At 47.0% G+C, this 15,214-nt stretch overlaps 1 protein-coding gene across 2 annotated transcripts in view; it reads left to right on the top strand.

Moving 5' to 3' along the window:
• The first annotated feature begins 1,302 nt into the window (after positions 1 to 1,302).
• SEC14L1 (SEC14 like lipid binding 1) overlaps positions 1,303 to 15,214 on the top strand; it is a 52,386-nt gene continuing 38,474 nt past the window's right edge. The window contains exons 1-3 of one of the 2 annotated variants that reach the window (XM_081219473.1): positions 1,303 to 1,475; positions 2,679 to 2,783; positions 3,889 to 3,981. In XM_081219473.1, the coding sequence (XP_081075599.1) occupies positions 3,919 to 3,981 (63 nt within the window). In that variant the 5' untranslated portion in view covers positions 1,303 to 1,475; positions 2,679 to 2,783; positions 3,889 to 3,918. The remainder of the gene's footprint in view (positions 1,476 to 2,678; positions 2,784 to 3,888; positions 3,982 to 15,214) is intronic. The other variant, XM_081219472.1, reaches the window with a different exon arrangement.

Below are 15,214 nucleotides of genomic sequence, written 5' to 3' on the forward strand. Positions count from 1 at the left end.
GTCAATTTTGGGGCGAGACCATTTCCTAAGTGCTGCTGTTTACTGGGCTGTCTCTTTCTCGGACCATCTTTTTTTTTTTTTCCGGTACGCGGGCCTCTCACTGTTGTGGCCTCTCCCGTTGCGGAGCACAGGCTCCGGACGCACAGGCTCAGCGGCCATGGCTCACGGGCCCAGCCGCTCCGCGGCATGTGGGATCTTCCCAGACCGGGGCACGAACCCGTGTCCTCTGCATCGGCAGGCGGACTCTTATTAACCACTGCGCCACCAGGGAAGCCCTCTCGGACCATCTTTTGAAGGTGGATGTGATTTTCACAAACAGGCAAAAGCCAGCCCTAGCTGAGTCTAGTAAGCAGGGTGGGTGATCAAGCTGGAAAATGATGGTTTGAGGTGAAAAACAAGGTGTGATCAAGTAATGAATGATTTTCTTGTGTGGCTGGCAAACTGGCCGTGAAGGAAATTCCGAAACTGTTCCAAAAATGTGCTGTGCACTGGCAGCGTCAAATGCACAGCCACCGAGGGTGACTAACGCAAACGGAACAACAGTGACATGGATGGAGAAACTGTATGTTGGCTATAAAACCATCCTTGTGTGGGTGGACATGCGTGCTGTCCTCTAGTCATTAGCTCCTCTTAAGAACCCCTAAATGTCTCAGTGTGTATCACACTTGTGCTTCAAAGTTGGAGCTCTTGCCAAAACGCCAGATCCACTTGTCTTAGGTCCATCGAACAGCCCGGACGTGACAAGATGCTGCTGGGTCCCACCCAGCCCCTCCCCAGCCCTGGCGTTTGCCTCATCTACATTACTCGGCGAGAATGTGGTCAGGGCACCGCAGAAGTCAACAAAAGATGAGGAAGTACGGGGAGCCTCCTGCGCCGATCAGACAGAACAGCCCGGCCCTGGGCCCCCGCAAAGCCGGAAGGCCCCAGCTATTTTGATGCCTCGTAGACTTCCCAGTTCCAAATCAGCGGAAGGCCCCGGGGCCACTGCTGGACGCCCCTTTTGTGTCTCGGCAGCCTCCGCCCCGTTACTCGCGAGCCCCGCCCATCACACTAGGACCGCCCCGTGACGCAAATCTGGGGGCGGCCAAGCGCCTTTGGGCAGACCTGCCTTGCTTCTGGGCCGACGCCTACTCCGAGCTCCTCCCACGCCCGCCGGCCTGGAGTTGGCGCCTGCGCAGCTCGGCTCGGCCAGGTTGTCACCCCTCCCCCCTTCCTAGCAACCGTCGTAGCTCCTGCCTCCGCCCCTCGGCCGCTTTCGCGCACGCGTGCCCCTTCTCTCGGCCCCGCCCTCCCCGTCACCCGTAACAACCACTGGAGCCTCGCCGGGCCCCTCCGGCTCCCGCCCCACGGCCCACTCCCCGGAACCGGCGGCTGAGCTGCCGCCGCCTGCAGTGGAACGGCGACGGCGCCGCGGAGCCGCCGGCATGAGCACCCCCCGCCGCCCCGCGTCCCCGGCCCGGCCCTTCTGACAAGAGGTAGGCGCGCGTCTCCGTGGCGGGCTCCGAGCGCGCCCCCGGCCCGGCCCCTCTGGGAGGCGCGAGGCTCTCGCGTCCGCCTCCCCGCCTTGCCTGCCCTTCCCCGGCCCCTCGGCTCCCCCCGGCTCCCCGACTCGGGAGTGGACTGTCTTCCCGCCCGCCTCCGGCCCGCCGCCCCCCGCGCCGCTCCTACTGTATTGGTCGCCCCCTCCCCGCCCCCACCCGCAGATATTCCCACCCGGGACCCCTCCTGGGGGAGCGGAGTTTGGGGTCCCAGCCGGCCTCTGGCGCACCTCCCCGGGTCGGCCGGGGCTGGGGGCCCGAGGGGCCGCCGCGCCGGACCCCCGGATCGAGCGGAGGGCCCGGCTGCCCCTTGAGCCTGCTCGGGGTGGACTCACTGAGTCTGGCCATTGGCCAATTTTTAAGCACCGATTGTCATGCAGTAGAGGTTGCCCTGGTCCACGGTGCCACTTGGCGGTTGTAACTCCGGATTCCCACGTAGGACGTTTCTTTGGACCAGAGCATCGGAAGCTGGGAACTGGCAGGAGTTCAGAAGCTCGTGAATTAGCAGGTTCTTGAGCGTAGTCGCTTTGGGTTCTGCCGGGCAGTGGAATCCCGAATGGGTGTTACCGAGTCTTAACCGAGCATTCCTTTTTTTTTTTTTTTTTTACATTCTCCCCCCACCCCTTTTGATACCCCGTAATCACCCTCTTCTTCTGTGGGAGATACCCTAAAATTAATTTTCCTAATTAAAAATTTAAAAGGTTGTTGAATTCCTGCTGTGCACCAGCATTATCAGGTTGGCAAAACTAAATAGAACGCGGTCTCAGCGCACCAGGACCTGCCAGTCCCAGAATCAAGATTAATGACAGCATTCCAGTTGATTGTGGTGGATTCAGGAGTTTGTCTCTGAGTCTCATGATTTTAGAGCTGGAAGTCTTTTAAGATTATCTCACCCCAAACCTCGCTTTGCAGAGGTGGATCTGAGTCCGGGGGAAGTCAAATGACTTGCTTGAGGTCTCCCAGAGTTATTCTTCAGCAGTTTTCAGAGTGCCATATATGGCTGTTTTCCGCCAGAACCTGTTCTCTCTGAGAGATATGCGAAACATACCAGAGGAGGTTCCAGACCTGTTTAAATGTAATAATATAGGTAGCAATCTTATGATATAAAACATACCTTCGTAAAGTTTTCTTTTTTTACAGCTAGACTTTGGACTCCTTGAGGATATTACATTTTGTACTTCTGAATATCCTCTCACCATATTCAGCATAAAATAACATTCTTAATGATTATCTTCGGCAGGACAGGTAGGCTCTTTGGATTTATTTTTCTTCCTCCCTTTTAAATAGGGAAGTGAAGTCCCATAGAGGACTCCAAATAAAAGTGTGTTTTCAGAAAAATCCAGGTAGGCTGGGGCCAGTGTGTAAATGTGTCCCTGGCAGGAGGATTCCTGACTTTGAAGTAGGCTTCAGCACTTAGTTGATTGCTTCCTGATATTACAGCTATTTGAGGCTGGAGAAGTCAGTGGAGCCTCTAGCCAGAGTGCTTGGTGGTGTCTCTGCCATCTGAAGATAGATCCCTGAAGTTGTCTTTTTAAAATAATAATAATAATAATAAATAAATAAATAAATAAATTAAATTCTTGGCTGCGTGGGATCTTAGTTGTGGCATGCGGGATCTTTGTTGCGGTGCGTGGGCTTCTCTCTAGCTGCGGCGTGCGGGTTTTCTCTCTCTAGTTGTGGCATGCGGGCTCAGTAGTTGTGGTGCGTGGGCTTAGTTGCCTCGCGGCCCATGGGATGCTAGTTCCCCGACCAGGGATGGAACCCACCTCCCGTGCATTGGAAGGCAGATTCTTTACCACTGGACCACCAGGGAAGTCCCTGAAGTTGTGGTCTTGCACTTAGAAAATGGGGATTGACAAGTTTCCTTTGAAAATAGCTTTTGAGGAATATCCCATAATTTGAGACACACTAGTGTTTTTTTCCACTTTTATTTTTGTGTGTCCTGGGCTTAATATCTTGAAGTGCCACCATTTTTATTTGGCTTCTAATGGGAGTTGTTGAAGAGAAAATGATTCAAGAACTAATTGTATGGGTTATCAGAATAATGGAATCATGACATTTCACTGCTGGGAAGGACCCAGGGCAGCCCGGGGAGAGGCGGTGAGACAGGTAGGGCAGTGGAGCAGTCCTCAGACCAGAGCTGCTTCCCTCACTCCACTTGGGCTTTCTTCACCTTTTCTTACTGTCTTTATCGTCTTCCCTTGTCCTTCTATAATTAAGCCTCGTCTTGACTTTTGCGTGCATAGAATTACGACCCACTGAGATTCCTTAGACTGTAGTATGTTGTGTAAATGCAGATTTAATTTTTTCCACATCATGTTTATTTATCACAAATGTTTGTGTTTTGCAGGTGTGAGAGGATTGCTGTTTTACTGCAATCATGGTGCAAAAATACCAGTCACCAGTGAGGGTGTATAAACACCCCTTTGAATTAATTATGGCTGTAAGTACTTTTCAGTTTACTCTTCAGCTTCTTATTTTTTTAGGTATTCAAATTTGGTGACCTGTTGCTCCACTTTTACTTGTTCTGTTTTTATGCTTTTGAACTTTATCGAGTTTGTGAAATGTTTTTAAACTATAAGTCTCTGAAAATCAAAATCAGCATGTTTATTTTAAAATAATTCACCTCAGGGTAATGTATGAATTTCAGTTGAAATTCCATTTGAAAACACAGAAGTGGGATTGTGACTAAATAATTCTTCCTCTGGATTTTGCTCTTTTTTTGTTTGTTAAAGTAGAAAAGGGATGTGGAGAGTGGTTTTTTCCCCTCTGCTGCTCATTTAGATTATGGATGAATTCACTATAGGATGGAGTTTAATTTACCAGATTCTAAGGACTCTGATGAATGAATTTCCTCCGCTAATATCAAATTCATGAGTCATATTAGAATTCTACAAATGGGGTAACTAAAGTCTTAATTTTCTTTGTTACTGCCTAAAGAGTTTGGTTCAAAATAAGCATTTCACTAGAGGCCAAAAAATCCCCCCAGAACCCAAAACAAACTTTTTGCCAATCCCTTTTAGATTAGTATAAGGTATTCTTTCCTTTCCCTTCTCTTTTGTGTTATTGTTAAGGTGTAATATAAGTGGATGTACAGGAATATGCCTCTGTCATGAAGTATGCCCTGATGAAAGTGTCAGTCTGAACCGCGATGAGAAACCAGAGCCTTCCAGCCCGACGAGAGCCCCTCTGGGCTCCTCCCGGTCTCGCATAGTTAGCCCCTACTCTGACTATGACGTGGAAATGAATTTCTCTGTGTCTGTTCCGTGTATAAATAGAAATTCAGGTGTTTTTGCATATGGCTTCTTCCTGCTCAGCATTGTTTGTGAGATTTATCCAGATCAATTTAGTTTTGGAAAACAAAACAAAACAAAACTCAAGTCTTCTCAAGGGAACAATTTAGATTTAGGGCGTCTGTTTTTTAAATTGATGTATAATTTATAGACAGTGAAATGGTCACAGGTTTATAGTTTGATCAGTTTTGACTAAAGAGTGACACGCGGGCTTCCCTGGAGGTGCAGTGGTTGAGAGTCCGCCTGCCGATGCAGGGGACACGGGTTCGTGCCCCGGTCCGGGAAGATCCCACATGCCGCGGAGCGGCTGGGCCCGTGAGCCATGGCCGCTGAGCCTGCGCGTCTGGAGCCTGTGCTCCACAACGGGAGAGGCCACAACAGTGAGAGGCCCGCGTACCGCAAAAAAAAAAAAAAAAAAAAAAAAAGAGTGACACGCATCTCTGACAAGATGCAGAACGTTTCCATCCATTACTTCAGAAAGTTCCCTTGTGCCCCTTCTCTGTCAGGTGTGAGGTTTGGGTTTTTTGTTGTTGTTGGGGGGGTACTTTTTAGTTCTGTATGTTCCTTCAATACTAGGACTGTTCAGTATTTTATGTCTAGGGCTTATCAGAAAGGCTTGCTTCCTGTTTCATGTTCTGGGTGCTGGTTTGGCATTTGGTCACAAGCAGTAGAGGCCCACTCCGGCCTGAGAGGGGGTATTGTCGGTGGAACACATGCTGTGTGCGATGAGATCGCGCAGAAATCCAGGAATGCGAGCTGGCAGGGCTGAGCTCCAAGAGCCCCGCATCAGCGGGTGGTTCCCGGCAGCAGTTGTCCCCGGAACTGCCCCCGCCACCTCCTGCCCCCGCCCCGGGCTCCGCCTCCTCCATCTGCCTCTCCCCCCACCACCAACAGGCTGCCTTTCCCTCCTCTGCGGCTTCAACTCCTGTGCTTTTTCAGCTGGTCATAACCCCTCTGGCTCCAGTTTGCCTTTGTGGCATTTCTTGTTGCCTTCTTTCAGTTTCTAAGTGACCGGTTCTTGTCACATTTCCTAGTTCAGATTCTAGAGAGATTAGATCTGGTCCTTCCCCCTGGGCCCAGGAAGTCGGTTGCTGGCCGGCCTGTGGATTCCTTGTGGGGCTTGGTCACCTATCCCTTTTCGGTTGGCAGGGGCTGGTGGCACTGGGGGATTGGTGTGTGGCCGTGGAGGGCAGTGAGCCCGGGAGGTGCCCGGGGGTGGAGCGGGCAGGCCTGAGACTGGTGTCTTATGTTTTCCAGAACGCTAAGGACAATTTTAAAATCTTGATCAACCCTGATCATTTGAGGCAAAGACTAATCTCTTATGCAGACACTAGCTTTAATAAAGAGGTATTTTGATTGTCTAATGTTCAGCTTCCTTATTTTCCTTTCTTTACAGTTTTCAAAATGGTACAGTTTGCCTTGCCACTTTTATGCATGGTTTTACAGAAGAAATTGAAATTGAAATTCTCAGCCACCCCTCAATCTTTTAAAATTAACTGATTTTTCACTTGCTTTTGTTTTAAGCAGTAGTAAATTTTTTTTGAGTTGTTAGAAATTATTTTTTATTCTGAAAATGAAATATGTTACCTTTTTCCTTCCAGAATTAGGTACAGACTTGAATGTTCGTTAAGCCTGTAGTGATTTTTGTGGTGTCACTTGCAGCTTTTCTGATTGTAATTGCACAACATAAAACCCTCAGTATTTTCCTTGCTCTGTTTTTTCTCTTATTGATGAAAAACAGTGGTATAAAAGAGTTACTTTAAAAACGTTCTTTTCATTTCATTCAGGATGAGCAAAGAGGTATATAGTTAATGCAAGAACGGAGCTATAGCTTCAACAGAAATATTTTTGAGAACCTCAAAAAGTGATTGTGCTTCAGTAATCACAGCATGTGACAGTGACGGAAGTGTTCGTCAGGTGATCAGCTTGTGGTATTGACAGGTGGATCCAGGTCCTAATTTACAGGGTCCTGTGATGACTGCTGGAGGAGATGCTGTTCCGTTCAGTTAAGGCCTTTGTTTTAACCAAGAGTTTTGTCGTAATTTAGGATTGCCAGGATATGCTGAGGTAGGAAGTGCCTGTGTCAGTAGGTATACAGTGGGTATCAAGTATGTTAATTGATTTTGATTGATTTAATGACAACTGATGATTTGTTTTGGGGTCAATATACGGGTGAATTAAGAAATCGTGTAAATGTTAATGGTAAAGAAACAGAACTGAAGTGAAGGTGTTTCAGGAGGCATTTGTGGCAACTGAGGGACATTCTGTTGTTAGATGTGAGCCCAGAAACAATTGTTGGTGCTTCAGTGAGTTGGGAAGTCCCCCAGCTCAGCCCCCTTTGAGGGTGAGGTGTCTGAGCCTCAGAGAAGTTAAAGCTTGCACAGTTAGCTGAGGTAGAGAGTTTGGTGTTCTTTTTATCATAATGTGTATCCTGGAATGTGTTATGAGGGTTCTTGTCCTTGGAGATGTCTGTGACCTTTCCAAGCTCAACCAGAAACATTTCCTGGGGCTGCTCTGCCTGACTTGTGGGAGGAGAACTTAATCAGTGAACAACATTCCAATGGATTGTGCCTTCAGGGATCTGTGGTCTCACCCGGGCCTAGTGAGGTGCCCGCAGAGAAGGGACTTAAGGTGGGAGGCGTGGTTCCGAGATGCTTGGGTTTGAGTGTTTCATTTTGAAATTTCTGAGGTAAAATATAAATGTTAAAACTTTCAGCTTTCTCCCTCCTGGTGTTCACGGCCCCTTCATAAAGGATACAGAGGGAGGACAAAGGAGAGAGAGTCCATGGAACAGAGTAAAGTGCAGAGGCAGGGGGTCGGGGCACGGGCTGAGGCCGCTGTGGTCACGGTGGCGGGGGAGGCGAGGACCTGTCTCTGATCCTTTTCTTGTCTGGGGACAGCTGCCATTGGGACTAGTTGGAGCGCGTGACAGGAGAGGCCCCACTGCTCTCTGTGCCGTGCCACGAGTCGCTGCCTTGTCCAGCCCCGTTTCTAGCGGGCTTCCTGTCGTCCGACGGACTTGGTCACGTCGCTCTCTCCTCTCCGCACCTGCACACCCTCCCTGTTCTCTGCATCCTGTCATCGTGCTCCCAGACCCCCTTGGCCATCTGTATCCCTAGCAGATGTATCTTTTAGATTGTGCCCTTAAGTCACATCTCTGTCCCTTTCTCTCCTGAGCACCGCCTTCGGTCCAGCCTTTGGAGGGTGTGACCAGAGCTGTTATTTTCTTACTTATACGTGCCTCCCTTTGGTCCGTACTGTGTTCTCCTGCCAGACACTATTTCCACTTGTGAGCCCTCTGTTGAGGTGACCTCTGTTATCAGTCATATCCGTTCTAAACTGTGTTGCTTTTTCTCCAGGGCCCTTCATGTCCTACCCTCTCTGTTTAAGCTTATTTCGTAATTATGCAGACTTCCCAGCATGAATGTTTACCTCTATTCTGTGCTGTCCCTGTTTTGCCACTCGGTGTCTTTTCCTGCCCCCACCCTTTCTTTTGACACTTCCTTCCCCGCGTTGGATGCTTGCTCACCTTCCCCCCCCCGCCCCCCCCCCCCCCCCCCCCCCCGCTGTCTAATCTTCCTCTGCTGGCCCACCCGCTTCCCTGCTGCTGCTCGGAAGCCCTTCGTGCTTCTCTCCCTTTGCTCCGGCTCCTCCTTAATGGTGCAGTCAGTGGCAGGGATTAGTCTCTTTTATGCTCTATTTTGTATGTTTCTCGAGGGCAGAGGCTTTGTTTTTTCCCTTGTTCCCTCCAGTTCCCTCCAGTACCAAGCACATAGCGGGCACTCACACATCTTTGATCAGCTGGTGTCTGTTTGTTCACTTGAGCTTTTCATTGAGGATATGGGAAGTGGGTTTGGTGGCTGAAGCTCGGATCTGTGGCCTGTCTTCAGACAAGGGATTTATGTTTTCCCTGTGGAAAAGAAGTAACATGCTCTGACCCTTCAGTTAACCAATGCCTCCCTTAGAAGCAAAGCCCTTTTGTGATGAAGTTGGCTTTTTTTTTTTAACATCTTCATAAATTATGCAAAACCCATTTGACAAATTTCGTAGTAGTTTAAGTGATGCCCTTTTACAGGTTGAGTAACCAAAAAGCCCTCTTTGCAAGCGTGTGGTTCCTGATTGAATGGCCCCCAGAACAACATTTGCTTCTGCTCTTTTCATTCTCTTGTTTGTTTTGTTCTCTGTTTTTTTCCGTTCATTTTCTCTTTCCTCAGATACCTCATGTCTTCCCACCAAGACTAGAGGATGAAGGGAGGAGAAAGAGATTTGCTGTGATACTAGGTGCAGAGCTGGGCCCTGCCACGGACGTGCTCTGTAACCTAGTGACTAGGCCGGTCACTAGTGGAGACTGTTGTGAGGACGTGATAGAACTAAGCAGACCACAGACGTGACGGTGGGTGAGGCAGGGCCTGGAAGCATCCACAGCCTCCCCCATCCCTTTCTGACAGCCAGCCCCTGTCCCGCTCCCACATACAAGGTGAAATGAATCAGCAGAGTCATATGCTGGCATATAAACTCTGAACGTGTGTCTCTTTTAGATTAAATAGACATTTGTATTTATATTTAAGCTTTATTTCATCCATTCACAGTTTATACATCAGGACAGCTGGGGAGATACGTGGGGGACCCTGGGGTAGGCTCGTGTATCGCAGCGCAGTCTGAGGGGAGCCTCACACCAAGGGCAATCAAGTTGGCTCTTTCTGGGGCGGGGGCGGGGGCGAGGTGCACAGAGATCCCAGCAGTAGAGCGCTTCCCAAGGAGGCCCCCCCCATGCAGCCGTTTCCAGATTGTTCCTCTGTTGGTTGGGGTCCTGCCGGAGCCCGTCTTGCTCTACCTTCTTGCTCCGAGGCTGGTGGCTGCCTCCTGAAGCCCCTGTGTGTTCACCCACCCCTTCCTCCTTGCCTGAAGATATTGGGAGCCCCAGTCCCCTTTCCTCTGATTTCATTTTCTTCCTCTGACCTGAGTCCCATGCATATTGGGTTTTTACCTTTATTTCAGTTATGAAATATTTTCATTCCATCTTTTGCTTTTCTTTTCGAAGCACATCCTCTTCCTCTCATCCTAGATTTTATCCCTGGGCCTTTTTGTAGTTTCCAAGTTTCTGATGGTTAGGTGTGATGTTGAAATACATCTTTTTCATTAATTGAGGTATTGTTAGATCTTCAGTGAGCCTAATATGCAATAGAATTTGTTTTTACTCGAAGGAATAAGCAGTCTGCATTTTGGGGTCGCTAACTTTAAAACCAGTTTTATTCAGTCTAGGAGTGAAGGGAAATGGTCCAGTTTCTCTAATGTTATATTGAGGATCCTGGGCAGTTTTTAGTGGGGGAGATTGTACTCTTTTCATTTATCAAGTTTTTGAACACCATAGTGTAAATGCTATTGCATTTAATCAAAGCTGGGATTGTAGTCAGACTTGCTTATCTTTGAAAATGAGCAATTATAGTGTACTTCCATTGTACACTATTTTGTACAGAACCAGGCATTTTCCTTTCTCTTAAACCCACTCTCCCAATACATTATGCACTCTGAATTACTTTTAATGTGCTAGGGTGAAGACAGTTATGGTTCAGTAGGAGATATTTCAAGAAGAAATAAAGCAGGATCTGATTCAGCTCCTTGCCTCTTTGATTTACCTGTTTTTGTCTAAAAAAACAAACAGGTAAACCCTGTATTATGGAAAATTTCAAGCATACAGAAGTAGAGAGAAAGGTACCCATGGCCCAGCTCCAAAAGCATCAACATTTTGCCAATTTGTTTCATCTGCTCTCCCCACTTTTTCCCCCGCTGGTGTATGTAAAGCCAATTTCAGGCATCTTGTTAATTCATCCCAAAACACTTCAGGACGCACCTCAAACTATAAGGACCTTTTTCTTTTTAAAAGGTAACCTCCATGTCATTATCCACCCGACAAGAGTACTGATAATTCCCCGATGTCATCCAATAGCAAGTCCATGTTCAGACTGTCTCAGCTGTCTAAAACAATGTCTTTTTCTTTTAAATTTAATTTATTTTTGACTGCGTTGGGTCTTTGTTGTTGTGTGTGGGCTTTCTCCAGCTGCGGCGAGCGGGGCTACTCTTTGTTGCTTTGCGCAGGCTTCTCATTGCTGTGGCTTTTCTTGTTACGGAGCACGGGCTCTAGGCGAGCGGGCTTCAGTAGTTGTGGCACGTGGGCTCAGTAGCTGTGGCTTGCAGGCTCTAGAGCGCAGGCTCAGTAGTGGCAGCACATGGGCTTAGTTGTTCTGCAGCATGTGGGATCTTCCCGGACCAGGGCTCGAACCCATGTCCCTTGCATTGGCAGGCGGATTCTTAACCACTGTGCCACAAGGGAAGCCCCTTAAGCAATGTCTTTTTATAACTTGTTTGGATCGTGCTTCAAATAAACCTTTGCGTTTGGTTATTATGTTTCTTCAGCCTCCTCTGTTCCCTTACATCCTCCTTTTCCTTTGTTTCCTTTCCTGCCATGGCTTTGTTACAGAAACTGGGTCACTTGTCCTTTTCAATTACCTTAGCCTTTTGCTGATTTAATTGTTCATTACGGCACATAGGCACGGGGAGGACACACAGGCCTCAGATCAATCAGTTCATCTTTTTAGCAGCTCTGTTTAAACATTCGCTGATAGAGATTGAAGTGAGTGGTTAAAACCTCCGGTCCTTTTTCGTCCTGGTGATTATCCTTTGTAATTTTGAGTTGCAAACAGGATGCAAAACATTTGTTTCCCAAATTAAACTGGGTCTTTGCATTTATAGTTACTTTGTAACCCACTTCATTGATCCTACTGTTTATAGTGAGCAGTTGAAAGGAGTTAATTTATTGGCAGGTCTGATTAAGAGGGTTTCTATGTAGGGTCTGCTGTGAGCGCTTGGGGACTGCTGAGGTGCGGGGTGGGGGTGGGGGGCAGTGGTGCTGGCCAGTCCTTTGTTTGTGCTTCTTTCATTAGAGCCCCGGATAGGGATGTCGGTCTAGTTGGGGAAGTGCCCACAGAGAAATTCACTGAAGAGAGGATTTGCGTTGGCAGGTGTGATAATTGATCCTTCTATCTTGATTTTTAACCTGTGCGAGAGTGAAACTGACAATTTTATATACTTCTAGTGGAATAATTTTCCGTGTTGCAACAGAAAGCATGTATCTCATTACAGTTCTCTTGAAAGGTACAATTTGACGTTAGGAGTACTGGCTTTGTTTTTGTTTTTTGTATGTACGTATGTAGGTTTATGTAATTATCACTCTGTAAGATAATTGCTATATATATAGTGATATGTACTGAATCCTTTTTCCATTCTGAAGTCCGCCACGAGTATTTCATAGATCTCTCCTACATGCTTTTGCACTAGAGTATCCCTAGTGCACTGTTCACATGCATAGTGCAGATCTGAGTGATTGACAAGTGTCCGGTTCTAAATGTCTCGCATGTTTGATTAGACGGCTGGTGGTAGCTCTCTTCCTCTCGGGTCTCTGGCCTTCCCTCTGGTCGCCCTTTGTTACTCCACCCACCTCCTTGCCTTCTTGGGTACAGATGGACTCTTCCTCTAATGATAACTTGTTGTGCTATTTTGAGATGCCCTAGTTGAATATTTTGTGTTTTCTGGACATCACAGGTGTTTTAATTGGTAATTAATGCTATTTTAGGAATATCCAGCTCTCTCTCACCTGACATCTCTTCCTGGGCAGCCTCATTTAAACCCGTGGCTTCAACTGCTTTATAAACCAAAGCTCTCAAAGCTTATCTGAATCCTACACGCAGGAGCTTCCAGATTTCCAGCCAGCTCCCTGCCAGGACATCTCCACCTGGCCATTTCAAGGCAGATTTAGTACATCTGAAACAGAGTCCACATCTTCCTCCTGCCCCACAAAGAGCACACCAACAGAAAACACACACACACACACACACACACACACACTAAAATTCCTCTGAAAAGCTCTACTTTTCCTCCGAGCTGCTGCTTCTGATGAGTGCCACTGCCACGTGCCCAGCCCTCAGACCCGGAACCCAGACAGCCCTGACAGCCCCCCTCCCCACTCAGCCCTGGTGACGGCTGGACCCTTCCCGTTGAGGAGGTCTTCTGACCTGGGTCTGAATCTGCTCCTTTGGCCCTGTTGGCTCAGCCTCAGAGCACAGCTCGTCCCCTCGCGTCCAGGCCCTGCTGCGGGCTCTGCACCTCAGCCCCGTCTCCCCCACCTGCTCTTTCTTGGGGTTGCTGCCGTCGAGGCTTCCAGTTGTACATCTGACCGTGCCACTTGCTAGTTTAAAATTCTCAAGTGGCTGCACCTCACCTCCGAGACGAATTCAGACCCTTTAGCTCCATCCCGGAGCCCTCTGCCTTCTGCCTCTTAAGGTCTTCTCGTAGCCTCGTCTCCGCAGGCGAGACCCTCATGTGCTCCCTGCACGAGTTCTGTGGGGTCACTGGCCGCTTCCCAAGTGTGCCGTTCTGCTTCCTGGCCTTCGTGCCTGGAGGGCCTTTCTCCATCCTTCTCACCGGTCAGATCCTGTTCTCAGAGGGGTTCCTGCTCTGGGCTCTGGTGTCCCAGTGTCACCTCGCTGGTCCCTGCCTTCCTGGGATCGCTAGGCTTGTCACCTTCCCTTACACTCGAGCATCTTGAGGGTGGGAACCAAATGTTCTGCTTTTTACCCTGAGCATAGAGGAAGGCCCCAGAAATTGATGTGTCTAAAGAATAAGCGAGTCCTGGGATGCGTGCTCTCGCTTCCTGCATTGCTCTGCTTCTGGCAGTGAAAATTTCAACAAAAGGTCACATTGGAACATACTCTTTTGGTTGGATTTACTGCTTATACTTATATCATGTTTTGAAGGAATCTGATACAAATTGGTTTTTGTGAGTAAAATAGAGTTTATGTTCAGTGAACTGAAGCCTATAATTACTATAGTTGACGGACAAACGTGTCCTGGTTTTTGTATCACTTGGTGTTTGAGTGGCTTTTTTCCCATAGCAATGAATGCCAAGTATATAAAAAATTTTGTTCCTGTGGTTCTCCTACAGAACATAAAATTCATTAAAAAATTCTTGACTCTGCTAGAATGGTATTCTAATTTTCTTTTTGAGATCTCTACAGGTTTAAACCTGAGAGGTTGGTGATGCATGACTCTTTTTTTCTTAATAAGTTACTCTGTAACATAAGGTGTTCCTAATCATAAACTGTGTGTTTTTCTTTTTGCTAGCTTAATGCCTATATATGTTTTAAAAACCAAGTCCAGAACTAAAAGCTACAGGTACATATTTTAAGAAGTAAATTGATTTTAGAGATGGTTGCATTGCAGGATATATGCTATTAATATTGAGAAAGCTCTTCCCCAAATGCATGTTATCTTCATTTTACTGAACACAAAGTTGGTTTAGAATGCAAATTCTAACAGTTCTAAATTCTGACTCTCTACTGAATCAGGATTTCTGGGGGCAGGCCCAGCAGTCTGGTTTCACAAGCCCTGGAGATGGTTCTGATGCCTGCTCAGGTTTGAGGACCACTGGTTTAGATGTCCTTAATTTGGTTTGTAGTAAATGGAATAGGAAGAAAGGAAGTTGGTTTCAGTTATAACTTTTTTTAATTTAAAAATTTTGAAAGGATAGATTCTTTAACAGTTGTGTAAGAGAGACTCTTGTTACATTTTGTTTTCTTTTGAAGGATTGAACATACACTAAAAGGAGACTGTTTGCTTTATGTGCTTCTCCAGACTGCTGTTCTTGAGTTTATTTAGTGATACCAAAATTATATTAACAAGCATGTGCTTCCTTGAACTGGTCTTAACTGAATTATTTGTATGGCTTTATTTGCTAATTTTCAGGTGGAGTAGATTTGTACTTTTTTTTATGTGGTAAAATATACGTAACATAAAATTTACCATTTTAACCAGTTCCAAGTGTACAGTTCGGTGGTATTAAGTACATTCACATGTTGTACAGCCATCACCACCATCCGTCTGCAGAACATTTGCATCTTCCCAAGCGGAAGTTCTGTCCCCATTGGACACTAACTCCCTCTCCCCCTCCCCCCTCCCCTGGCACGCCCCACCCCTTTTCTACTTTCTGTCTCTATAGATTTGACTATTCTAGATACCTCACATAAGAGAAATTACACAACGTTTGTCCTTTTGTGACTTGCCTATTTCACTTAGCATAATGTCTTCACAGTTCGTTCATGTTGTAACGTGTCAAAAGTTTTTTTCCTTTTTTAAAGTTGAATAATCCCACGTATGCGTGTGTATATAGATATACACACTATAATTTGTTTATCGATTCATTCATCAGTGGACACTTGGATTGTTTCCACCTTTTGGCTATTGTGTTTACTGTACATTTTTAAAGTCTGGTTTTTGACTATTATGCCAACCAAAAATAAGTGCATATCTCTCTAGGTTTATTTTTTTGGT

The sequence above is a fragment of the Mesoplodon bidens genome (genome assembly GCF_964165515.1).
Source record: "Mesoplodon bidens genome assembly, chromosome: 19".
Taxonomy (NCBI): Eukaryota; Metazoa; Chordata; class Mammalia; order Artiodactyla; family Ziphiidae; genus Mesoplodon; species Mesoplodon bidens.